The sequence below is a fragment of the Lissotriton helveticus genome, chromosome 2_1 (genome assembly GCF_964261635.1).
Source record: "Lissotriton helveticus chromosome 2_1, aLisHel1.1, whole genome shotgun sequence".
Lineage (NCBI taxonomy): Eukaryota > Metazoa > Chordata > Amphibia > Caudata > Salamandridae > Lissotriton > Lissotriton helveticus.
Window position 1 is genome coordinate 1,334,257,592 of NC_136059.1, and position 27,480 is coordinate 1,334,285,071.

The 27,480-nt window shown below is 45.8% G+C and overlaps 1 protein-coding gene across 4 annotated transcripts in view; it reads right to left on the bottom strand.

Annotated features, from left to right (window-relative positions):
- The window catches only part of UBA6 (ubiquitin like modifier activating enzyme 6), a 1,111,768-nt gene that overhangs the window by 793,774 nt on the left and 290,514 nt on the right, over positions 1-27,480 (bottom strand). For all 4 annotated transcript variants that reach the window (XM_078676253.1, XM_078676254.1, XM_078676252.1 and 1 more), the window contains exon 10: positions 15,572-15,675. In XM_078676253.1, coding sequence (XP_078532379.1) covers positions 15,572-15,675 — 104 coding nt within the window. The remainder of the gene's footprint in view (positions 1-15,571; positions 15,676-27,480) is intronic.

The window sequence follows — 27,480 nt, forward strand, 5'->3', positions numbered from 1 at the left end:
CACAGACGCCGGAGAACCAATCAGCTTCGCTTCACAAAGCTCCGTACCGCGAAAAGTCCGCGAACCGGAGCGCTGCCCGGTCCGCTGTTACAGATATATATCTTTTTTTGAACGTTAATTTCTCAAAATCCACTGGAGCACATATATTGAGACCTAGCAAAGGCACATCGGGCTACCAGTCCCTACAATTTTGCCAAGTTTCGTGCAAATCCATTCAGCCGTTCGGGCTAAAAGTGAGGCCAACCGCCCTATGGAAAACTCAATGTTAAAAACACGTTTTGGGACCCCCCTTTTTTCTCGGCCCCCCCTTGACGAACCCCCCCCCCAAATTTTCAAGTGCTGCTCAGAAACAAAATGTTCCATTTTCCTGAAAATTTCAGCCAATTCCGTCCACAAACGCCAAAGTTATTAGACATAGAATTTTCAAAAATCCCATAGAGAAAAAATCCTAACTATATATACCTACTGGCGACCGCCAGTAGGTAATACATATATACATATATATATACATACATATATATATATATATATATATATTCACTGAAAAAACCATAGGTTATAGATCATATATAGTTAGGAATTAGCATTTACAAAACCTTGAAAATTCACTGAAAAAACCATAGGTTATAGACCATATATAGTTAGGAATTAGCATTTAAAAAACCTTATTTTACTCACACAAAACCATTGAAATTCCATATATAGTTAGTTGCACTAACTATATATCGCGCACCCGCAATCCACTGCTGATGATGTCACATATTACATCATTCATGACATGGTCAGTGACATCACTGATGACATCACTGATGACATCTCAAATGACATCACTGATGACATCACTGATAACAACATCCAGTGATTTTATGTTTCTGTAAAGTTTAAATATGTCTTACATATTGAAGAATGAGTGGATGTATAAGTGTCTGGACGAAGGATTTAGTAGGTGCATGACTGACTGTATGAGTGAGTGATTAAATGTGTCTCACTGAGTGCATGGGTTAGTGACTAAACTGTCTTAATTTGTGCATCATTATGTCTGTTGTTCTGTAAACTGTTGCATGTGTTGATCAATAGCTATATGAGTAACTATATGGGTTATTGATTGATTTCCAAGTATTTGTATGGGAGACTGAGTGTGTGTGTGTGGCTGGCTGGGAGGTGTGTGACTCTGTGCAGATCAATGTGTACTTATATCAATGATTGTATAACAAGGTAAGTATGTGTTAGTATATGTTTGAAAATATAAGGTGCTCTATGTTTAACTGTATAGACAAGAAAATGGAAGTGTGATTGATTCTTTACAGGACTGACTAGGTGTGTGAGTAACTCCATGGATGAGTGGCAGAGTGTGAGTGTCTGTATAGGTGTATGAGTGCATATGATAGTGTTGTAAAGATGAGTGATTGTATGTATGAATGATTGTATGGGTGAATGAGTGAATGTGTGTGTAGACGTAGGAATCAGTGAGTACATATGTAGTAACTAGTATTGGTGTGTCAATGGTTTCAAAAATTATACTCTGTATTTAACACTGGGTGAAACAGAGGTTATATTAAAATATGAGGAGATGCATTGTATTGTCACATGAATGATATCATCAGTGATGTGGTCATTGATGTCAAATGAGATGTCATCAGTGATGTCATCAGTGATGTCATCAGTGATGTCACTGACCATGTCATGAATGATGTAATATGTGACATCATCAGCAGTGGATTGCGGGTGCGCGATATATAGTTAGTGCAACTAACTATATATGGAATTTCAATGGTTTTGTGTGAGTAAAATAAGGTTTTTTAAATGCTAATTCCTAACTATATATGGTCTATAACCTATGGTTTTTTCAGTGAATTTTCAAGGTTTTGTAAATGCTAATTCCTAACTATATATGATCTATAACCTATGGTTTTTTCAGTGAATTTCAATGGTTTTTTAATAGCAAATATCATAAGCTGTCGAATGTCAAGTACGTGGTAAGTGAAAACATTTTCGTGTTTATGCACACTGATCTGCTTTGAATGGTGCCCCCCCCCCTCATTTCTATTAGGAGTACTCTCTCTTTGCACATTGTTAAGGGTAGTTAACGCAGGCCTTTGCCCCCGTTGTAATACGTCGTGCCTGCTTCTCTCTCCATTTGATTGATTGTTATCCAAGTATTTACTGTTTTAGAATTGGTTCTCTTTGGTTCATTCTCTATTTACAAACAAACACAGAGTCGCAATACTCTGTTTAGTCTTTGCAGATAACGAAAAATCGTGTAAAAAAAAAAGAAAAGGAATCGAGCAAAATCAGTAGGCCACTAACGGGATCTCTTTTTGACCTCGCTAAAATAGAAACATTAGGAACAACCCCTCATGAAAAATACAAAACTAGTGAAATGAACTGAACTCCACACAATGATGGCTGCAAAACAGCTCGGCTCCGCCACCCACCCCGCCCAAAATAACGATAAAGAGCGGCTGCCATGATTGGTTGCGGAATGGCCATGACGGAGCTACGAAATGGTACTGCTCTCATGCTAACCCCAGCTTCAGTCTGAAACATCCAGAAACACTGTAGACTACCAATTCGATCAGTTCCGGTAGCGCCCCAATGTAACCCGGTAGAGAAGAACTAGCCCTCCCCTCTTTGACTGATGGTTCTTGTTGCCTGTCCCTTCTGTTGTCATTTAACAGAACTATTTAGCCTGCTGAAAGGGGTTGTGTTCCGACCGCTGGTTGGTGGAGACATTTTGACTATATTCTGGACCTGCGTTGTCGCGTAATGCGTCATATGACGCGCCGCGTTAGCGCATCCGGAAGTCATCCGGGGCGCGCAGCGCGTAACGTAAGCATAACAAGTCATGTGACTTGTTAATAAAACTTTTCATTGGTTCATTTTACTTTTCTTATTCTAATGATGAAAGGCTTGGTCATATGACCTAAAAATTACGCTTTTTATTACTTCCGAACATTATTTTTTCTTAAATATATGTTATAATGTTCCAGGCTAATGTACTTTCCCGGAAAATTTACAACTGTCCTGCAAGTAAAATATATTCTTTTTTCGAGAAAAAGAGCGTTTCTTCGTCCCATGACGGAGCCGTTGAGCAAAAGAGGGTCGACCTGCTGTCTTAGTGGCCGATACGCCTGAATATGAGATTCTTATCGATCACTTTATGTTGCAGGAATAGAAAACACAACAGCCCTTGACCATTTATCTTTACTGCGTTCCTTCGTATTATACCTTTTACCCTTCATGTAATTGGTCTGCTTTATTTCACTTGCCTTTTAATGATTCTAAAACAGTGACTATTATTAAAAACTTTACCAATGTATATACTACTACCATGTTTTCTTTTAAAAACCTTTATTGTGAAAATTTCATTATACAAATACGAGCCTATAACCACGTGGGCCGGCCACGGAGCAAACTGTAATCGTATATGATGAGTAGACATTTACACTGTAGAGGAACGTAACGGGCGGGCCATTAGGTTGCAAGAACTAAGGTGTCTAACAGTTACGGAATCGGTGGACGTACATTTTATAATTAAAATACGACAGGGCCAGTTACAATAAAATTATCTAGATATACATTTGCGGGCAAGTACCATGGGTGACGTTAATTCGAACTTTCAATAGTACAGTAATCAATAACACATCAGAACTTAATATCAATAGGGATGTCGAAATATTCAATCAATTCTCGTCCCCGCCCGCCATGTGCTTCAAAACTGCATACGTATCTCGTGATTTCAAGGTTCTGCAACCAGTACACAACAAGGAGTTACGAGTCCCATTTATTCCGGCGCCATTTTGGGCGAGGACGGGCAGGTCCAGGATATAGTCAAAATGTCTCTACCAACCATCGACTATGATGATGTTCATATGCTGTATTTATTAGAGTAACACTCATCTGTCCACATGAAATTAATTTGCCACAATCTAAACATGTCATTTTAATCTTTCCAAAGTTCTTCTAAATATTTGGGACCGTTTCCCTTGCCTCTGATGCTGTCAGTGCCACTTCTTTGATGAATGTACTAGCAGGTCAGGGGTTCTCCTCCAAATCTCTCTTTTATGCAGCACTATAATTAATTGGTGCCACCTCTCCATATGACGATGCATGGTATAGTTACCATAACTATATTTTTTTTCGGTTCCTCTGGAGAGTTCATCGTGGCAGATGAAGCGTGTAACGTACCGGGCATTTACCTTTTTTTGCATGTACAGGAAAGGAAAAAAAAATCGAGCGTCCGAGTTCTAAGGTGTCCCAGGGCCATTTTAGTGGACCAGGCCCAAATCCAAAGAACAGGCCGCCATTTTGAGAGTCCTGTTGCAGCCGCCTGTCGCTGTAGCATCAAGAGCAGCCGAAACTCAGCTGAATGGCAACTGAAACGGTAAAGGGGCGCCCCACTACAGCAGACGAGCCTCCACCTAGGAAGGCCCGTTCACGCCGCCTCCCCCCCCCCCTTCGGGCACCCCACGCCGTTATTCGGAGCAGTATTGTAGGATGGCCACACCAGTGCGGCAACTTGCTAGACATCACCTCGGTGGTAACCGAATCTCAACGCCTTGTGGTGTCTTCTATTCAGAAAACATTGTTATGCTGCCTTCGACCTATTCGCCGCAAGTGCGCACACAACTCAACTGCATAGCTTGCTAGACACCACCTCGGTGCCATCCGGATCTTGGAATCTCAGCGCCTTTTGGTGTCTTCTCTTCAGAAAATACTGTTGCGCTGCCTTTGGCCCCATTCGCACATCGGTCCGCTACTGACGCCATCTCACAGGCTAATGGGGCGCCCACGCCGAGTTTCAGCATTGTAGGATGACCACACCAGTACAGCAACTTGCTAGACATCACCTCGGTGCCATCCGGATCTCGGCGCCCCACTGCAGATGAAGTGCCTCTCAACTATGAAACCACCACGGTGACATCGGGATCTTGGCGCGTTGTGCTGCCTTCGGCCTATTCGCACATCGGTCCGCTACTGACGCCATCTCACAGGCTAATGGGGCGCCCCACGCCGAGTTTCAGCATTGTAGGATGACCACACCAGTACAGCAACTTGCTAGACATCACCTCGGTGCCATCCGGATCTCGGCGCCCCACTGCAGATGAAGTGCCTCTCAACTATGAAACCACCACGGTGACATCCGGATCTTGGCGCGTTGTGCTGCCTTCGACCTATTCGCACATCGGTCCGCTACTGACGCCATCTCACAGACTAATGGGGCGTCCCACGCCGAGTTTCAGCATTGTAGGATGACCACACCAGTACAGCAACTTGCTAGACATCACCTCGGTGCCATCCGGATCTTGGCATCTCAACGCCTAGTGTTATCTTCCATACAGAAAATATTGTTGCGCTGCCTCTGGCCCCATTCGCACATCGGTCCGCAACTTAGACATCACCTCGGTGCCATCCGGATCTTGGCATCTCAGCGCCTTGTGGTGTCAGTCAGAAAATATTGTTGCGCTGCCTTTGCCCCATTCACACATCGGTCCGCTACTGACGCCATCTCACAGGCTAATAGGGCGCCCCACGCCGAGTTTCAGCATTGTAGGATGACCACACCAGTACAGCAACTTGCTAGACATCACCTCGGTGCCATCCGGATCTTGGCATCTCAACGCCTAGTGGTATCTTCCATACAGAAAATATTGTTGCGCTGCCTTTGGCCCCATTCGCACATCGGTCTGCAACTGACACCATCTCACAGGCCAACAGGGCGCCCCACGCCGACTTTTACCATTGTAGGATGGCCACACCAGTACAGCAACTTGCTAGACATCACCTCGGTGCCATCCGGATCTTGGCATCTCAGCGCCTTGTGGTGTAAGTCAGAAAATATTGTTGCGCTGCCTTTGGCCCCATTCGCACATCGGTCCGCTACTGACACCATCTCACAGGCCAACAGGGCGCCCCACGCCGACTTTTACCATTGTAGGATGGCCACACCAGTGCCACAACTTGCTAGACACCACCTCGGTGCCATCCGGATCTTGGCATCTCAGCGCCTTGTGGTGTCTTCTATTCCGAAAATATTGTTGCGCTGCCTTTGGCCCCATTCGCACATCGGTCCGCTACTGACGCCATCTCACAGGCCAACGGGGCGCCCCACGCCGACTTTTACCATTGTAGGATTGCCACACCAGTGCGGCAACTTACTAGACACCACCTCGGTGCCATCCGGATCTTGGCATCTCAGCGCCTTGTGGTGTCTTCTATTCAGGAAATATTGTTGCGCTGCCTTCGGCCTATTCGCACATCGGTCCGCTACTGACGCCGCCTCACGTGCCAACGTATTTTCTCCGCATTTTATACCCTATGCCGCATAACAGGTCATGTGACTTGTTTATAAAACTTTTCATTGGTTCATTTTACTTTTGGTTTCCTAATGATGGAAGGCTTGATCATATGACCTAAAAACAACACTTTTCATTGGATGAAAACTTTTTTTTTTTTCCCAAACGATGAAAGCCCCACCTTGTTTCTGGATGTTTCAGACTGAAGCTGGCGTCAGCATGAGAGCACCACCATCTCGTAGCTCCGTCGTGGTCATTCCGCGAGCAATCATGGCAGCCGCTCCCCACCAGAAGCCTACAGGAGTCGGGGGCCCCCAAAACTTTTGATGAATCCTCAAGGCGGAGGGGACGCTTTCGAGAATGGGGTCCAAGACCTAGCAGACAAGCGTCCGATTTCCAAGGTGTCCCAGGGCCATTTCAGTGGACCAGGCCCAAAAAGGAAACAGCCTGCCGCCATTTTGAGAGTCCTGTGACAGCCGCCTATCGCTGCACCGCAAGAGTGGGCGCAACTCAGCTGAATTGCGGCTTTTGACACAGTGGACCAAAAGCGGACGGAATGGCAACTGAAACGGTAAAGGGGCGCCCCACTACAACAGATGAGACTCCACCTGGAGAGGCCCGTTCACGCCGCCTCCCCCGGGGCGCCCCACGCCGTTATTCGGAGCAGCATTGTAGGATACCAAAACCAGTGCGGCAACTTACTGGACATCACCTTGGTGCCATCGTTCTGCTGCCTTGGAACTATTCGCACAACAGTTTGCTACTGATGACCCACCCCCCGCGACGCCCCACGCCAGAAATCTGGACGTTGTGCTGCGTTGGGACTTTTCGCACAGCCGACCGCTACTTCGTTGTTTTTCCCTAAAAATGTTTATATGTTATTACTGTTTTTGTTTTCTTGTATATATTTATAAGTTATTAAAGTTTTATAATCTTACTACTTTGTTGGAGTGCTATATATTTTTAATGTGACACATAATTGTAAAAACTTTGATGTACAAAGAGTCATCCCTGGAATCTTCCGCTTCAGGCTCGGTCCCCTCCCCAATCACAATACAGGATGGTTTTCAGATAATAGGAACGCGTCTGCTGTGACGGATCTCATCGAGTGTGGGCCTTGATCTACTATAACTTCTTTGAAGAGGGGTGATTCTTTACAGCTGGGGCCATAAACTACATTTGCAGGGCTAGCTGATACCCTAGGACCGGCCTGGACAATCGGACACAGAGGAAAAGGAGTGTCAGAGGGTGCGGTAGTGAATAGGGCGAAAGGGAGGTGTCGGGCGGGCACAGGGTGTGATTCTCAGGGAAGAGCAGCGCAGATGGGGGGTGGTTTATTACCCATGCATAAGACAGAGAGCGGGGGTGACCACTGCCTGGGGGAGATGCTTGCGAGGGTGGGGAGTCATGCTAAGGATCGACAGCGTGCACAGAGTGGGTCTGGTCAAGGCATCTAAAATGACTGCCGTGCACGACAAAAGTGTGGCATTTGAAAAAAGGCAAGATGGCGCAGACAATGTTTTTCAACACTTCCTGATTTCCTTCGAATCGAACGTTAACAGACGTTGGGGCATATTACCAAAGTTAAGCGATATTTATCCCTAACGATGCTTAGCAACGATTTTTTTACCGCTAAGCATCGTCAGAAATTATCGCAGATAAACCTTGCTATTATCAAGGTTTATCGCAAATACGATAAAAAACGACCGCAATGCATTAATATCGCTGAAAACTCATGCATTACCGAGCTAATGCTCTTAGCCATGTTATCCACCTCCCATTGGATAACATGCCTTAGAACTGCTCAGGGCAGGTGCTAGCTTTTGGAGATATTCGCGCTTATCGCGAATATTTCCAAAAGTTGATAATAGGAGATAGCGATGTTAGCGACTGTTTCCAGTCGCTAACATCTTGGCATGCCCACTTTGCATGTCATTAGTGATAAATATCACTCACATGCAAAGTGGGGCCCAAGATGGTCGCTATCTCCTACTAGCCGTCGCTAACTGGTGTTAGCAACAGCTAGGTAATACAGATATAATTTTATCTCCGCGAAGCGGAGCGCTGTTACAGATATATATCTTTTTTTGAACGTTAATTTCTCAAAATCCACTGGAGCACATATATTGAGACCTACCAAAGGCACATCGGACTACCAGTCCCTACAATTTTGCCAAGTTTCGTGCAAATCCATTCAGCCGTTCGATTATTATTATTTTATTTTTTTTTGCCTCGCGGGGCCCTTTTAAAACCTCCACATCAAACCTAAGAGGTCAAGGAGGATCTACTATGCCCCCTTATGGTCATTTGCCCCTTCGCTTTGGCCTCCTCTTGTCTCTCGATCCTACCGAGAGACAAGATGGCGGCCGCTACGGACTGTTTGCAATGTTTACAGACGCCGGAGAACCAATCAGCTTCGCAAACCTCCGTTACGCGAAGCGGAGCGCTGTTACAGATATATATCTTTTTTTGAACGTTAATTTCTCAAAATCCACTGGAGCACATATATTGAGACCTAGCAAAGGCACATCGGGCTACCAGTCCCTAATATTTTACCAAGTTTCGTGCAAATCCATTCAGCCGTTCGATTATTATTATTATTATTTTTTTTTGCCCCGCGGGGCCCTTTTAAAACCTCCACATCAAACCTAGGGGGTCAGCGAGGATCTACTATGCCCCCTTATGGTCATTTGCCCCTTCGCTTTGGCCTCCTCTTGTCTCTCGATCCTACCGAGAGACAAGATGGCGGCCGCTACGGACTGTTTGGAATGTTTACAGACGCCGGAGAACCAATCAGCTTCGCTTCACAAAGCTCCGTTGCGCGAAAAGTACGCGAACTGGAGCGCTGCCCGGTCCGCTGTTACAGATATATATCTTTTTTTTAACGTTAATTTCTCAAAATCCACTGAAGCACATATATTGAGACCTACAAAAGGCACATCGGGCTACCAGTCCCTACAATTTTGCCAAGTTTCGTGCAAATCCATTCAGCCGTTCGGGCTAAAAGTGAGGCCAACCGCCCTATGGAAAACTCAATGTTAAAAACACGTTTTGGGACCCCCCTTTTTTCTCGGCCCCCCCTTGACGAACCCCCCCCCAAATTTTCAAGGGCTGCTCAGAAACAAAATGTGCCATTTTCCTGAAAATTTCAGCCAATTCCGTACACAAACGCCAAAGTTATTAGACATAGAATTTTCAAAAATCCCATAGGGAAAAAATCCTAACTATATATACCTACTGGCGACCGCCAGTAGGTAATATATATATATATATATATATATATATATATATATATATATATATATATATATATATATATATATATATATATATATATATATATATATATATATATATATTTGCATGTTGTTTTCATTTGACATCTGGGAAAGTATTTCTGTTAGAGAGTGTTGCATTTATAAAACCCACGTTTTATTCTGAAAACTGTCTCTTGATGTACCTTACTTGGTGAGTGTACAGCCCCTTTGCAGGTGTTTTCTTGCTTTGCTGAATGCCTCTGCTAGAGAGTGCTGAATTTATTTTATTTGGGAGTGTAAAGCAAGACATCGGCTTGTTGCAGTTCCGCATGGTGGTGGTGTTGTCCATGCACCAGCCTTCTCTCAATGGACGAATAAAGTGGTACAAAAGGGGGTGGTGATGGACGCAGAAAGGACTTCAACATCAGGAAGCAGACCCACAGCTCCAACAGGCTGATGTGAAGCACGGTTTTCCACAAGGGACCAGAGACCTCTGATCTCCACCTCACCCAGACGACAGCCCCAACCAGCATTGACGCATCCGTCAAAAAAGTTACAGCACTGGATGGGGTAGAGAGCATGGTCTGCTGCTAGTCAGGTTGTGGATGAGCATCTCCTGCTGCAAATTTCGTGGGGTCTCCTATGAAAACTGGATGACAGCCAACAGGTTGCCACTGTGGTAGGCCATCTGAGACTTCAGGCTCCAATGCAGAGTCCACATGTGCCACCTAGCAAAGTGGACAAGCAGGATGCATGAGGCCAGCAGACCAAGAAGCTTCAGAGCTGCTCTTACTGAGATACGTGACCGAGGCTGAAACACATGGATCTTAGCCCGAATGTCATGGACGTGATGCAATCGAAGAAAGGCCCTGAATTGAACCATGTCCTGAACAGCTCCTATAAAAGTAAGCCTATGCAAAGTAAGGTTTAACTTCAGCTCATTGATCAAAAACTGCAACAATGTCAGTAGGTTTGTCGTCATCTTGGTGTATGACGGACTGTGAGGAGCTCTCCTTCAACAGCCAGTCATTGAGGTAGGGGAAAACTGTTATCCACGACTTCCGAAGATGGGTGGTGAACATTACTATCACTTTCATGAACACCTGAGGGGCACTGGTAAAGCAGAAAGGGAGCACTTCAACCTAAAAATGATCCTCGTCGACCCAGAACCACAGGTAATGTCTATGGGACTGCAGAACGGCAGCAGCAAAGAACACATCCTGCAAATCCAAGGCAACCATCCAGTCACCCAGATAAATGGTAGTTAGAACTTGTGTCAGTGTGAGGAAGGCTTTCAAACGGCAAAGATCAAGAATAGACAAACGTATCTATTCTTCTTCAGTACAAGCAAATAGAAAAAGTAACGCACCATTTCGACTTTCGAGTCAGCACTCTCTCGATGGTCGCTTTGACCAATGGAGCAGCCCTCTTGCTGCAAAATGCATAAGTGCTCCTCTGAGCCTGCTCTGATGTGGGAGGAAGCGGTTGTGGGGTCAGAATGAAATGGGAGTGTATAACCCTGCTGAACGATCAGGATGAGAAAATGTTTGATCCTGCTTACCACAGAGCGGTTGTTCACTGCTAACAACAAACTGAAGTGGCCTCGGAGTGGATGTCGCAAGTGCAGAGGACTGAGAAAAACAGTGTCCTTGAGGACTTGCACGATGTCTGCTTGAACTCCGGCCCAAACCACGAATGGTGCGGAGTGACTGTTGCAGTGGTGGCGGGACATGGCTCTGTCTATTCGCCAACCCGCTGGAGAAGCCTTGGATGGGTCAAAACCTATAAGGAAACAGTCAAGTATGGGTGAAAAGGCCTATGAACGCACTGTGGCTCTGCTATCCTTAAAATGTTGAAGGGCAGACTCCACCCCTTTTTCGACAAATAGGAGGGACCCATTAAAAGGCATATCCATAAGGGATGCCTTCACGTCTTTAGAAAAGAGAGTGGATCACATCCATGCATTGCAACTGAGCGCCACAGTACTGCCCACCACTCGCCCCAAGCAATCAGTAGTATACAGGCTGGCTCTAACTACATATTCGGCTGCATCTTGGCCATCCTGAATGGTTTGAGTAAAAGAGGCCTGCAACTCCCCCGGTACCGCTGGCAAGTTCTTGCTGGCTATGTCTCAGAGGGTGTGCTTATAATTGCCTAATAGGTGGACCGCACTGACCGACCTTAATGACAAGCTGGCTGAAGAGAACATTAACTTCCAGAATGCCTCAATTCATTTCAATACCCTGTTTGGAATAGTTGTGGGAAGAGCACAAGAATTTATTTTGCTGGCCGAAGGCTGGACCACTTTGTTCTCAGCGGTAGAATGCTGCGTAGGCAAATCTAGATCACCAGGCACCAGTCTGTGACATCGGGCCACCTGTCAATGCTTAGCCCAAGTGACCATAAGTGTCATTCAGGTCTTCATTACATCGAAGTAAGGGCTCAGATGAGGCTGATCCAGGTTGCAAAACCTCAGTAAGGACATCTGCCTTGATTTCAACAGAAGGCAGTAGTAGGTCCTGGACCTCAGTTGCTTATGTAATCACTAGGGCAAATACATAATTCCCTTTTGATGGCAGTCCAAGAGGCAAAATTAATGCTGTATCAGGGGAAGTATCAAGCTCAACGGCCTTCTGTAAGCCCATTTATAAAGTGCCTTCATAGCAATGCAGATGCAAATCATCACCATCCTTATAATCAGGCGGTGGCAAACACTGGTCATAATTCAAGCCAAAAAGATGATAGACCCTCCCAGCTGAGGACGACTCCATAGTAGAAAAAGTGTTTTGTCTGAATCAGATCATATGGGAATTGTATGGGAATCGGGTATGCCAGAGTGGAGTCAAAGAGCAAACTTGGTGAGGGTAGAGATAGATTTGGCTCGGGGTCGGACAATGGAGTAGGCAGGGACTACATTTCCAGCACCGGCGCCATTCGGCTGGCGTCGACAAAGAAGGGATTGGTGTAGGTCTTGGAGCCAGAATGAAAGTCAGCACTGGAGTCAGTGCAGAACCTAAAGCAGGTTCCAGGGGCCCAGATGAAGTTGAGCATTGATTCACCAGAAGTAAAACATTGGAGGCCGCTGCAAAACCTTGGGGCCTGAAGGCCTGCCAGTGGGAGCCAAAAGACTGGTAAAAATACACAGCATTGCCTCCGTAAAGGCCTCAATCTGCTGTGACGTTGCCACTAGCTCCGGCAATTCAGGGTGCAGTGGGTCGGGAGCGGATCTACTGGCACCATGCTGCCCTCTCAATTTCTCTTTGTACAGAGACTAAGTAGCAGAATGGAATAGTCCCTCTTCAACTTATTATGCTTCTTCATCAACACAGACCTCGACTTATCAGACGACTTCAACAGCAAAGAAGACCTGTCACGGGAATGGTCGAGAGCTGTGTAAAAAATGTCTACACCCTTGACTTAGAGTGGGACTTCCGTGAGGCCTGTGACTTCTTTTGGTGCTCAGCAACATACAGCTTAGTGTCACTTCTCGGATGACATTCGGCTGCATGAGGGCACATTCTTCGCACGACTTGGAGACGTGCCCTGAACTATAACACCAGAGGCACACCTTGTGCGAGTCCATCACAAACATTTCTTTCTGACAGTCACAGCACAGTTTGAACCCTGCAGTCTTCGGTCAGGAAATTGTTCCCTTGAACACTGGAAAAAAACTATTTGGAAGAATTCAACAAACTGATGAAAAAGGGAGTGGAGCTCCAGATACGCGTTTGAGGAGCTAAAAAGAAAGGACGGACGTCAGAGCGTAGGGGTGGCACTTATAAGCGGCTCTGCTCTGTCCTTTCTGGGGTGAAATAAGGCTAAAGCGCAGCACGCAAAAGCACTGCTGTGAAAATTTACAAATCGAGTCTGGTGCCTGGGGAATATTCCACAGATGAAGAATCTGTGGTTAGAAGTATCTATTAGAATTAAATTACAACTGCACACAATAAAAAACAGATGTCTGACAGCTCCTGAAAAAGAGACCTACGTAAGAAGGTCTCACTGTGCTAAACAATGTAACTATCCTTCCTATAGTGCTTATCCACTAGTTCATAATCTAAAACAAGTTCCCACTGTATTTATCACAGGGTTACATGATGCAAAGACCCCTTTTACTATACTTTACAAGGGGTCTGTGTTAACAATGCTTCAGTTATAAGCAGTGGAACTCCTTCATAGGTGGGCTAAGAACTGCTGCGATCAAATGCCCATAGAGAAGATGAACAAAGTGGCAAAGCCAAAGCCATGGGGTCACCTTCCTGTCAGTCTCAAACTGAGCACTAAGTCCACCACTTGAGCACTTCGCCCTCAGAGTACTGCTAAAGAGCAGTCCGAGATATAACCAAGGGTACTGTAGGTAAGAAACTGAGAAGTCAGCAAAGCACACTACAATACACAATATATCAATGTCCAGGCACAGCATTTACTCATAAATGAGAAAGTTCCCTATTTCATGAACAACTAAATACTATACATAACATAAAACAATGTACAGTTTGAAAACAGAATCTCTCTAACTCCTTCTGAACTATAGATCTGTGTGAGGAGGAGTCTCAGTGTTAAATAGCACAAATCATCTCCCTTTTAAGTGTCATATGACATTGACAGCATAAACCCCCATCCTGTTTTATTTGTCACAGAGGTCATAATATAAAAAAAAAACGTGTTGCGTGTGTCAACGGGTTCACAATGTAAAACCCTTTTCTACTGACCATCATTGAGTTAGCCTATGCAAAGCCACTTGCCACTGCATTTGACACAGGATCTGCGTTAACAGTAACCCAGTTATGAGCACTGGTACTACTTCAACAATGGAAGTAACACAACTGCTGACCGATCAAATGCCTGCAGAGAAGAACAACAACATAGGGATGGAGCCAATGCTCCTCTCTCAGTATTACTTCTAAGCTTTTTTTAGTGTTTACATAAACTCTGGATAACAGCTGAAGATGAGTATAGTTTGAGGGAAGAGTATAATGGGTAAACAAGGGTTAATCCCTGTCCAGAAAGGGGGGAAAAGGCTAAGTATAGGGTGACAGGTAAAGGAGAAATAGGAAAAGATGTGCATTAAAGGAAGGAAGAGTCATATGGAAGAGGGGTTTTGGGGAACCTGTAAATACATAGAAAAAAAGAGATTCCTGAGACGTATCTCGAATTCCCCCCAGACTGCAAAATTCATGTACACATCAAAATGATACAAACCAAGATTATGTCATTAATCCTAAAGTGGTTAAAGAGAAACAGAAAGAACAATCAAAGTAAGATGTGCCCGCTACCAACTCTATCATAACAAGCTAAATGTTGCTTACAATTATAACAATGTAAGAAGTAAACATCAAGGATTTCTGTACTAGATATGTATTTCTATAGACTGCAGTTGTGAATGTCTTGCCTATCAGAACATTTTGGAGCTTTATCGTGAGCTCAGCAAACATGACCAAAGAAAAGCATGAGGGTGATTCTATGGCAAACAGCATATCAAAGGCTCGGATACTATCCTTCTGCTTTGAAGAATTAATTATTTTCTCTTTGTACACAGTTCTAACATGAGGCTTAAAAGGGCCATTTCACTTAATAGAGGTATAAACTGAGTAATATGTTACAACAACATATACAATTTGAGAACAATACAAACTCTTGAGTACATAAGTCGGATGCATGACAACCAGGAATTATAGTATGTGCCAATGAGTGGTGCGCTTAAACACATTGTCTTTATAACGATAGTTGATGGTTAGCAAATGTACATGATGGCCAAAGTCATATGGTATGAGCGATAAAACTACTACTAAAACTCTTTTGAGAGGTGTTTGTCATCATCTGGAGACTTATCGGCTCATTAAAGTTTAATGCAAATGAGTTGGATACATATTTGTAAATTAAGTTGAATCCTTATTTAAATCAACGCCAATGCATAGCACCTCTTATCTCTACATAGTATTTCGTTTTCCAAATTAAATATGAATGTGCATTACTTTTTCAGACTGAGTGGTCAACGTAGCTGAAAGCAACACTTACAAAGTGAAATGTTTTTGGAGTTTTAATTTGAATAGCAATCCCTCCATGTTGGTAAGGTTCCAAGTCTGATGTATTCCCTATGCTGAAAGAATAAGGCGAAACCACTGTAAAAACATAAGAAATACACAATTAGAAAATGTGGATTTACCAAGTGCCAAGTTTTATTTAAAACAATTTTACTTTAAATGTGCTAAAAAAAACAGACCTACAACTAGGTATGTATAAAGTATGTGCTCACTCCACTAATATGAAACAAATATACATTAATTTTTTACATAGCTATGCTGTTTTTATGACACTGGATATATAGAGCATTGGGAGTGGGAAGATTCTGTTAAAACAAGCCCACATATGTGTAGTAGTGCTTTAACATTTCTTTTTGAAGTAAAAGCAGATGTTAAATGAAAAGGTGCTCTGTTTTACCAAAATCAGGAAATGCTAAACAAAGGATTAGCTCTTGATTTCATTAACTCCCTTCCCATGCAAACCTTTAGAAACACGGCACCTGGGCCCAAAACTGCATTATATGTCAAAAAGATATCTGAAGTTTCTCAAAGAATCTACAGGCTGAGTAAACTGAGGATCTCAGAGGAGAGAAATTGACCCTTTCTCCTTTATTCCCATTTTTGTGTGGGAGAATATCAACAAGAAGAAACGAATGGTTGGGAGTGATATGCAACAGACCAATTACCAGCTTTAAGCCGGTACTTAAATCGATGCTTCGGTTCCAAAAAAAAGTTTATCAGGTAAAAGAATTTTGGATGCTCGTCTGGCATCAGATCTATCTACATCTGTCAAAGAAGGAATGAATGTGTGCAATCAATCTATAAAATGTGTATTTTCACATCCCAGTAGCAAGGCACCACAGAAGATTCCTCCAATTCATTGTATGAAGCAATCACCAACAAAACACATTTCTGCCTTTTGGCCTCAAGTCTGCTTGCACACATTCTCTTAAAAATGCTATTAAGAAGAACCTCACAAGTAGGTCTTGGACAATAAAGTACTAAGCAACATCTTCAAAGTGTGGCAAACCTCATATATATAGACCTCTTCAAGACGACAGTAAATGTGGAGACTTCACATCCAGGATACCAGAACCAGGGTCTCTTGCAAATGCCCTTTCGATCAGGTAGGCATGGCCATTACTTCACTCTTTTCTCCTCATCCTTTCTATAATACTAAACCTGCAGAGATATTCAGCAAAAATTGTATAAATAGCGCCGAATTGGCAGAGGCAGTGATGGTAACCAGACCTTCTGCAATATCCATGAATGACACCATACAGAGACTTTTCTGTAAGCATGATCTGCTGACTATACTACAGTGACAAATTCAGCACCGACTGTAATATCACTGAATTTAGCAGCATGGCTCCCGAAATCAGAGAGTATAATCATTTCAATCATCCATCTGCATGAATGCAGATCTTGAGAGAATCAAAACGACCAGTCACAAGATTGTGCTATTCCATGAAATGGAAACAATTCAGCAAATGGTTTCAGGATAACAGGCATAATCCAATTGTCCGTCAGAAGAATGTTATTTACCTTAGCTCCTTCATTTAGCCCAAACCAAGCTCCAATTCACATCTATTGAAAGGTAATCTGGCCACTAATGCAGCCTAATGAAAAATCTACAAATCCATTATCATTTTTTTAAATGTCTGTCATCAAAGATTTTTTAGAATGACTCAAGAAAGTATCCCCATAATTCGATCTCCTTCTCTCAATATAGCTGAATATTGTGCTGTCAAAGATGATGGGCCGCCCTTTTCAGCCAAAACAGAAGACTATATTGCAGCATCTCTCCTGGAAGGCAGCATCACTCATGGAAGCCAATTTTTCTAGTTGCCATCACTACTGCCAACAGAGTGAGCGAGCTGCTAGCTTTATCAGCAGTTAAGCCCTACTCAGTTTTCCACTCTAGTAGGATGGCAGTGAGAACACATCCTTCATTTCTTACTAAAGTTGTTTCGGACTTTCATATTAATCAAACTATTGCTCAGCCTATTTTCTTTCTCAATGGTTACTCAGCAGCATAATGTGTCATCCAATCACTAGATAAGAGAAACCTTAATTTGGGTTTATCAAGACAGAACAAATGACCTGGGAAACAAATCAACAGCTGTTTGCTAACTATAGCTAAACCAGGCAGGGTCTAGCCACATGCAAAGAGCCAATATGTTCAGGAGTCTCTTGAACTGTATAGTAGGTCATTGCTAAAGGCTAATCTCTAGAGCCAACACTTACTCTATTTAATTTGTATCACACTCCGGCAAAGGTGGTTAAATGGGGTGGTAGATTTGATGGAAAATGTAAGCGCTGTGATAGTAAGGATGCAGAATTCATTCACATGTTTTTCACATGCCCAAAGTTAATAACCTTTATACAGGAAATTGAAAGATTCCTTGGGGTTGTAGTCCACACAGACATATGCATCACACCTTCTTTGTTGATTCTGGGCATACCGAACAAGTTACTTACCTTCGGTAACGCTTTTTCTGGTAGATACAGTATCTGCCTGTGGATTCCTCACCTTGTGAATATCCCCCTTGCATCAGCATCATTCGGAAATTCTTTTGTAGCTTCGCGCCAACGTGGACGTGGACGACGTCATAGAGGCACGGCATCGCACGAGACTCCGCTGACGTCACCGACACTACAATAGGCCCACGCTGGCGTGATGACATCAGTTCCGCCCTTTTTTCCGTGCCTTCGAGGCACACGGACGGACCAATGACAGTAGACATATACACAGTATACGCAGTACAAATATCAAGGTAACACACACAGTGTGAAGCAAATGCAATAAAACATTTGAAATAAACAACTCCTTGACAATAAAATAAATACTTTACAGTGACTCTGGTATAGAAGAGTGGACAACGGGGAGGCGGGTGGGTCAGTGAGGAATCCACAGGCAGATACTGTATCTACCGGAAAAAGCGCTACCGAAGGTAAGTAACTTGTTCTTCTGATAGATACATCTGCCAGTGGATTCCTCACCTTGTGAATAGAGTCCCACAGCAGTCCCCACTCCCGGAGGAGGGTGTCCACTCCTCTACACCAGAAAATCCTGGAGGACAGAGCGCGCAAAGTGGCCGTCCCTCCTCACCTCAGTGTCCAAGCAATAATGCTTTGCGAAAGTGTGGAGGGAGGCCCAAGTCGCCGCTCTACAAATGTCCTCAACCGGCACACCTCTTGAAAGTGCAGAAGTCGCAGACTTAGCTCTAATAGAGTGAGCTCTTATACCTTCTGGAGGATCCTTACCGGCCAAAGAGTAGCAGATCTTTATACAGCGGATGATCCATCTTGAAAGAGTCCTTTTATGTACCGCTCTTCCTTTCTTGCAGCCAGCAAACCCAACGAAGAGCTGGTCATCCAATCGATAGTCTTTAGTTCTATCAATATAAAAACTAACCGCCCTCTTGGGGTCCAGACGGTGTAGCCTCTCCTCCTCCTTGGAAGGGTGAGGGGGAGGATAAAAGGTAGGAAGGGTAATAGATTGACCTAGGTGGAAGGGAGACACCACCTTAGGGAGAAAAGCAGCCCTGGTCCGAAGAACCATTCGATCAGCATGAATGGTCAAGAACGGGGGCTTGGAACTAAGAGCTTGAAGCTCACTTACCCTCCTTGCTGAGGTGATCGCAACCAGGAAGTCTCATGGGACACTTGTGCAAGGGTTCGAAGGGAGAACCCATCAAGTAGGATAATACAAGATTTAAATCCCACTGAGGAACAATAAAAGGAGTAGGAGGGAACTTATTTGTGAGGCCCTTCAGAAATCTCAAAACCACAGGAAATTTGAAAACAGACGGCTGGTCCGGCAAACAAAGAAATGCCGAAAGATAGCCCTTCACCGTAGCAAAAGCAAATCCTTGCTGCGCCAAAGAAAAAGATAACTGTAGTATATCAGATAAATGGGCTTTCAAAGGGTCAACAGACCTCACCCCACACCAAGAGACAAATTTAGCCCATCTGTAAGAATAAATGGACTTAGTGGAGTCACGCCTAGCTGATAATATGACATCCACCACATCGTGTGGGAGAGAAAAAGAGTTCAGGTTGCCCCATTCAATCTCCAAGCATGAAGGTGTAATGTCTGGAGGTGGGGGTGTAGAACCTGCCCCTCCATTTGAGAGAGGAGATATGCCCTGAACGGGAGACGGAGCGGCGGGCGAGAGGAGAGGTGGAGAAGATCCGTGTACCACACCCTTCTTGGCCAATCCGGGGCGACCAATATAACTTGGGCCCGGTCTTGGCGAATCTTCCTCAGAACCCGAGGAATCAAAGGTATGGGAGGAAACGCGTAAAGGAGTTGCGAGTCCCAACTCAACTGAAACGCGTCCCCCAAGGCTCCCTGCATCGGAAACTGGAGGCTGCAGAATGACGGGCAGTGAGCATTCTCGCGAGTGGCGAACAGGTCCACCTGAGGAGTCCCCCACGTCCGAAAGACGTGAGGAACCACCTCCGGGTGAAGCCTCCACTCGTGGTCGGCCGAGAACTGCCGACTGAGACTGTCTGCTCGCACGTTCAGAACTCCGCCCAGATGATTTGCCATCAGACAAATCTAGGTGGTCCTGAACCCAGGACCAGAGGCGCAGAGCCTCCCTGCAGAGACACTTGCACCGACAGACCGCAAAGGGAAGGGAGGAAGGCCCTGAGCGCCAAACGAATCGCCCGCAATTCCAGAAGGTTGATGTGAAGCAACCTTTCTTCTGGAGATCAAAGACCCTTGACCTCCAGATCCCCCAGATGAGCACCCCACCCTAGAGTGGATGCATCCGTTATCACTGTGGCCACCGGAGGAGGTAGATGAAAAGGCTTTCCCTGAGACAGATTGCCTTCCACACTCCACCAAGACAGATCCGCCGCAGTTTCTCTGGAGATCCTCACCGACTCCCTGAGATCTCCGTTGTGTTGATACCACTGCCTGCGGAGGCACCACTGGAGCGCCCTCATGTGCCAGCGTGCATGATTGACCAACAGAATGCAGGAAGCCATCAGACCGAGCAGGCGAAGGACCTTTAGGACTGGAACGACCGCTCCATTGTAGAATAAAGGAATCATTTCCTGTATGTCGCGAATCCTTTGAAGATTACAGTTGTGTCCAGTACAGCACCTATGAACAGGTTGCGCTGGGAGGGCACCAGGTGAGACTTGGGTACATTTATCGAAAAACCCAACCGGTACAACAACTGAGTTGTCCCCTGCAGATGCTGGAGCACCTTCTCTGAAGACTCTGCCTTGATCAGCCAGTCGTCTAAATAGGGGAATACTGGAATCCCCGACCTTCTGAGATGTGCTGCCACCACCGCCATCACCTTGGTGAAGACTCGAGGCGCAGTAGTAATTCCAAAAGGAAGGACCGCAAACTGATAGTGTTGCGATCCCACCGTAAAACGGAGATACTTCCTGTGCGACTTCAGGATTGGGATGTGGAAATACGCATCCTGCAAGTCGAGCGACACCATCCAGTCTTCTTCCAGCAGCGCTTGAAGAACCTGTGCAAGGGTGAGCATCTTGAATTTCTCTGGTTTCAGATAGAGATTCAAGATCCTGAGATCCAGGATTGGACGAAGCCTGCCATCCTTTTTGGGTATCAGAAAATACCGGGAGTAGCATCCCTGACCCCTTTCCTGCTCTGGGACCACCTCTATTTCACCCTTTCTTAACAGTGTCTGCACTTCCTCATGCAGAAGTAACAGATGTTCCTCTGTGCAAAAACCTTGGCAAGGAGGGTTATTGGGAGGGAAATCCCGAAAGGGAAGGGCATACCCATTTTCTACGAGATTGAGAACCCAAAGATCTGATGTAACCGATTCCCAATCCCGAAGAAAGTAGGTAAGCCGACCCCCCACCGGACCCACATGATCCTGAATGGCGGATCTAGGGCTGCTTTTCTGTGGCTGGGGGTTGGAGGAGGTAGAGGAGGAAGAGGCTTGACGACCAGGGATTCTGCTGCTGCTGCTGCTGCTGCTGACCTTGCCGATAGTTGCGAAAGGAAGAGCGTCCAAAACCTCTGAACCTCTTGGCTGTAGAACCTCTGATCTGAAGCCCTAAAGATTTGGCAGTAGCCCTATTGTCTTTAAATCTTTCTACGGCTGTATCAGCCTTTTTGCCAAAGAGACCAGATCCATCGAACGGAAGATCCAGCAAAGCAGCTTGAACATCTGCTGAAAAGTCCTAAGATTACAGCCAAGCCGATCTCCTTGTGGCAACCGCAGTGCCCATGATACGTGCCACCGAGTCTGCAGTGTCCAGTCCACTTTGTATTACTTGACGTGCCGCTGCCTGTGCGTCTGATAACACCTCCTCAAAATCCTTCCTGCTGTCATCAGGAATTTTAGGAGCCAAAGAACGCATTGTATCCATAAAAGCATGTACATACCTCCCCATAAGGCAAGTGGCATTAGTTGACTTCAACGCCATACTCGCAGAGGAGAAGGTCTTTTTAGCCACCTGATCTTGTTTTTTGGCATCCTTATCACCAGGCACCTGAGGAAACACACTCACAGTCTTTTTGGAACAGGCTGCTTGTATGACCAGACTCCCAGGAGATGGATGAGACGTCAGAAAAGCAGGGTCTTCAGGCGCCACCCTGTACCTTCTCGCCACACTCTTGGAAACCGCCGGTGCTGATAGTGGCTTTTTCCATACCTCCATAATAGGCTCCGTTAAGGCCAAATTAAACGGAAGCAATGGTTCCACCACAGAGCTGGGCGCATGTAAAACTTCAGTTAGAAGATTGGACTTAAACTCCACTGTAGGTAAAGTCAATTGCAGAAGTTCCGCTGCCTTCCTCATCACCACATGATAAGGATGGACGTCCTTTGAAGGCGCATCAGAACCGGATGGTAACTCCCACTCTGGAGAAAAATCCAGGCCACTAGCATCAGCTAGATCCTCAAAACAGTCATCCTCCAGTTCCCCTTCCTCCATATCAGGATGTGACTCCATATATCTGCGCTCCTCCATAAGGCGCTGTGCCTCCCTCCTGGACCTCTCCTTAACACGCCTCGCCGCCGGATCCACCAACGACTCCGACGGAGCCGGAACCGACGTCGGTATCGAATCCGATGGTCCAGTGGGTTGCCCTCGAGGTCGATCTGGAGCGGGCAAAGCCGGTACCGGCGTCGACGACCTCGCTGGAGCCGGGTATTGCCATGGCGGCGTCGGAGCCGGCATGAACGGCATGAATGGAGCCGGAGCATAGGAGTGAGGGACTCCAATATTGAAGGCCAGAGGACCCATGGGACCCGAAGGTGCGCCAGAGGGGTACCACGCCCTTTATAAGACACTATACATAGCATTTAAAAACGCTGATGGGTCCTGGCCTGGGGCTGGGAAAGGTGGCTGAAGACCCTCAGGCTGGTCTTGTGGAGGGTTCGGATTCGGCTCTTCGACAGGCGCAGAATCCTCATCCACATGAACTTCTTCCTCATCTCGGGCCGGGGACGGCGCCGGATACAGATTCGAAGCCCGAGTCGGCGACTGTGCTTGCGACTCCGAAGGCGAAGCCTCACCTTCCTGATGCGAGACATCCATCGTGACCACCTTGGAACGTACCTTCTTCGGTGACCTCGACCTCGAGACCTACTCCTTACCGGAATGACGCTGGGACTCATGTCTCTTCTTCTTATGTCTCCTCCTCGACTTCGAAGCATGGTCTGAAGCGGACTTCGAAGACGACTCCTCTCGAGATCTGGATCTTGACTTCGATCTCGACCTTCTCGAACGAGATCTCGAAGATTTTCTTCCCTTGTCACCCTTCAGCTTCGCCACCAGAAGTTTGGTCTCTCTTTCCCGCAGGGTTTTCGGGTTCATCTTCCGACAAGATGAACACCCATCCACATCATGGTCAGAGCTTAACCCCTTCAGGGCTGCGCGAATTTCGCTGCAGTGCACAAGGGTTTAAAACCGTATTGGCTCATGACGGAAATGTTCCGTCATCAGCACCGGAGCACCGACGCTGATGACGGAACCGTTCCGTCATGAGCATGGAAGGGGTTAAACACCATATGCAGTCCTCGTGCGGGTCCGTGATGGATATCATTTTCCCGCACTCCCTGCAGGGCTTGAAACCGGTCTTCTTTGTCGACATCGTGTTGAAACAAAGAAGCAGAAAAGCGAAGATAAAGGCAAAGTCACTAAATAGCTACTGAGATTCCCCGAAACCGTTAGCGTCGACGGCGCGGAAAAAAGGGAACTGATGTCATCACGCCGGCGTGGGCCTATTGTAGTGTCGGTGACGTCAGCGGAGTCGCTTGCGATGCCGTGCCTCTATGACGTCGTCCACGTCGGCGCAAAGCTACAAAAGAATTTCCGAATGTTGCTGACGCAAGGGGGATATTCACAAGGTGAGGAATCCACTGGCAGATGTATCTATCAGAATTGGGGGGCAGACAATGACGAAATATACACACAGGAATCTGGTCTATTCTTAATTGCCTCAGCTGTTGCCCAAATCTGCATAACGGCAGATTGGATAGGTCCTGATCCTCCAACATTTTCAGTGTGGAGGTCAAGATTGTTAGCAATTTACGATATTGAAACCTCATTGTATAAGGACATAAAAAACTGTGTAGAAAGGCTAGAATTTGGTCTCCACTAACTTCTTGGATGGAGGGAGTTTTAGAATAAGACACTGGCACTTTATAAAAAAGAGTTATCTTAATTGATGAGCCTCCCAAATAAGTTTAGCCTTCTTGTTTGTGATAGAGTTGGGTCATATCTGAGAAGTCTGCTGCTGCTTTAGCTCTGTGATAGAATGTAGTATTAGTTTTATTGCTATTTAATGGGATGGGCTTCTGCTGGTACAGTGGATGTGATCAATTGCTGGGGTGGAGAAGAAGGGTACAGTATTATGTCTGTTAGAAGTTGAGGATCAATTCTTGCTGCTATGGTTTCTACCCCTAAGATGATGCTATTAGATGACCTGCAAAGTGACTGCTGCTACATCTGATGGATTGTAACATTGCTAATGTATTTCCTTGTGCTTCTCTTTGTGCTGATTTCTGTCTTTTTATCTCTCTGCTGAATACCACGTGGTCTCTTTTCTTTTGCTTATACTAATAAAATTAAAAATATAAACAAAACTAAAAAGAAAAAGAAAAAAGTTAGTTCCCAGAACAGGGTAAACATATAAAGTCACTGAACGCACACACCGCATTTTATGCAGGGCTTAATGTTTAATGTCCCTAGATTTCTCCATATCCTCCTGCTCTTGACATTGTAAAGACTAACAACCAGTGTTAGGCTTCCAGCAGTCTCCAGGGTGTGGGTCCCTAGTCCTCTTGGACTGGCTAATGGAACGTTTGATTTTCGCAATTATTGTTTACCACGAATAAACCTTTATTTTCAGATTAGAAAAAAAACCTAGCCACATCCAAACAATCTATTGCTAGACGGATAGCAGTCTGTATTATATTATTCTACTTCTAAGCAAACAAACCTCTGCCATGGAAACCTAAGGCTATCTCTCCCAGAGTAAAAGCAGCAACAAATACTTGGATTAGAAATATACCAGCAGCTGATATCTGCAAAGCAGCAACATGGTTATCAATCCATTTATTCACAAAACACTACTGTTTAGATTTGTAAACATAGGCTGATGGTTTGGGGCCACTAGAGGGCGCACAGCGGAATGGCTGCCCCGTAAGACAGCTCCGCCTGCCAGGTAGAACAAATGGCAAATAACAGCGGTTAGCGAGCGCCTACCATATAACCAAGGGTACCAACAGGCGTCGGAACAGTGTGCGACACGGAATACTGGATCGTAATGCCCGAGGCTGTGGGATTAAATCGGTAATCCGCAATATAAAATGAGGTGCAGAAATTATAACGCTCGAGACAAGATGGCGGCGCCCTGGGTATGAAGGTCCGGAGCTCCGATACAGCTAGCAGCTACACATGGTGAGTGTTTACGAAGCGCGTCAACATACCTGCCCCAAAACGGACGTTCCGACACCAGCAGCCTGCATACTGGCAGACCTAGGGGAAGGCAAAACGGACGATTATGCGATAATGGAAATGGCGCGAACAGGCACAAACAAGATGGCAGCGCCCATGTCCAGCAACGAGGGATAGCTTCGTGAACGGCAGGGACGCTCTCCTACTACTATAACGAACACAATATTAAGGCTCCGGTTCAAAACAAAACGAAAGGGAAAACGGAACTGGAAGGGAACGCTGGCATAAACGCGCAGTGGTGGGCGAGCAGCGAGCACAGACTCGGTAGGTCCCAAGCACGTCCTAGAGCCGGTATCAACCAACACAGAGCCACCCCTGCTGGCACAGTGGGCCGAACGATCTGACGCTGGGCTACTCGCAAGTTAAAGTTCCGCAATCCTGAGCAGATCCAGATGCAACAACCCTTGACTCGCAACAGGCTCGAAGTGATACCAAGCTGCAACGCACACACATTAATACCGCGCAAACGGATCGCCGGTATCCCCGCCTCATTTCAGCCTCCATTACGAGACTGTAAAACTCGCTAGCTGGAGAGGTGGTGCCACACCAACAGTACCTGGGCTAATCATCAGCGCCCCTGCACCAGGCCTCAGTGACCAATACAGACCATCACCATGGGTAAACCAGACAGGCTGCAAGCCACACTGACCTTCCCTACCCAAAAAAGGAACGCGAAAGGTGCACAGTCGCAATCGGACACTGAACTAGACAGTGAAACAGCGCAGCCCAACGGCATGGAACAGGTCCTAAAAGCTATCCAGAAAAGCCTGCAAGATGTGCATGAAAAACTAGACGTGATAACGCAAAGGGTGGACAGTATGGCGGCGAAGTTGGATAAACATGGAGAGCGTATAGAGGAAGCCGAAACCCGCATTTCAGCAGTAGAGGATGAATCGCATAACACCACACAGAAGTGCTCCGAGATGGACAGGCTCCTGGGAGTTTTCAGAAACAAGTCGGAAGATTTAGAAGCGCGATCCAGACGCAATAACGTCCGAATAGCGGGCCTTCCGGAATCGACCAACACCGGAAAAAAGGAGACCTATATCGAAGACCGGATCAGAACAATCTTCGGAGCCGAAAATCTCTCCTCCGTCTTCATCGTCGAAAGAGCACACAGGTCCCTAGCTCCAAAACCCAAACCGGGCGCACCGCCGCGGCCTGTGATTGCACGTCTCCTGAATTACAGAGACAGGGATGTAGTTCTCAGACTGGCGAGAGAGAAGGGGAGAATCAAACACCAAGGCAACAAGGTAGACTACTTCCGGGATTACACGATGAATGTTCAGATGGCCCGGAAGGAATTTGCAACTGTGAAACAAAAGCTGAGAGAATTGAACATTGATTATGCGATACTGTACCCGGCCAGATTGAAGATCTCAAATGGCGGAAAACAAGTCATCTGTCAGACACCAAAGGAAGCGCAGGACTTCATTAGCAACTGGGAAAGAAAAGACGTGACCAGCGCCGCACCGAACAGCAACAAGACTCGGATTGAATACGTGGTGCCATGTAATGGTTAGTGACCTGCTGACCGCGCTACGATTGTTCGGGATACCCCACGTATCCTTGTACGGTGATGAGGAACAGAATGATATCTGTTACGTTTCATAAGTGAGAGCCTGCTACACCTGCTCTTGTTGGGACGCCTGTGCGCCACATGATGCTGGAGAATTCAGCCGGCAGGGGCGCACATTTGCCATGTTTAGTAAGCACGTGTTGAAGAGGACGCTGATGGTTTAGTGGAAACGTGGTGAGAGCATATGTGCACCTGCAAACAGACAATAGCGGCGTTGTGAGTATGTACATTCCTTACTTTGACTCAATAGCCGCTTACATCGCAGACTTGTAGACAATTGCCCCTGAGTCAGAGTATGTGTCAGGTCTACTATATAGACCAGTATTGGCGAAATGAGTTCCTGCTCCAATTATTGC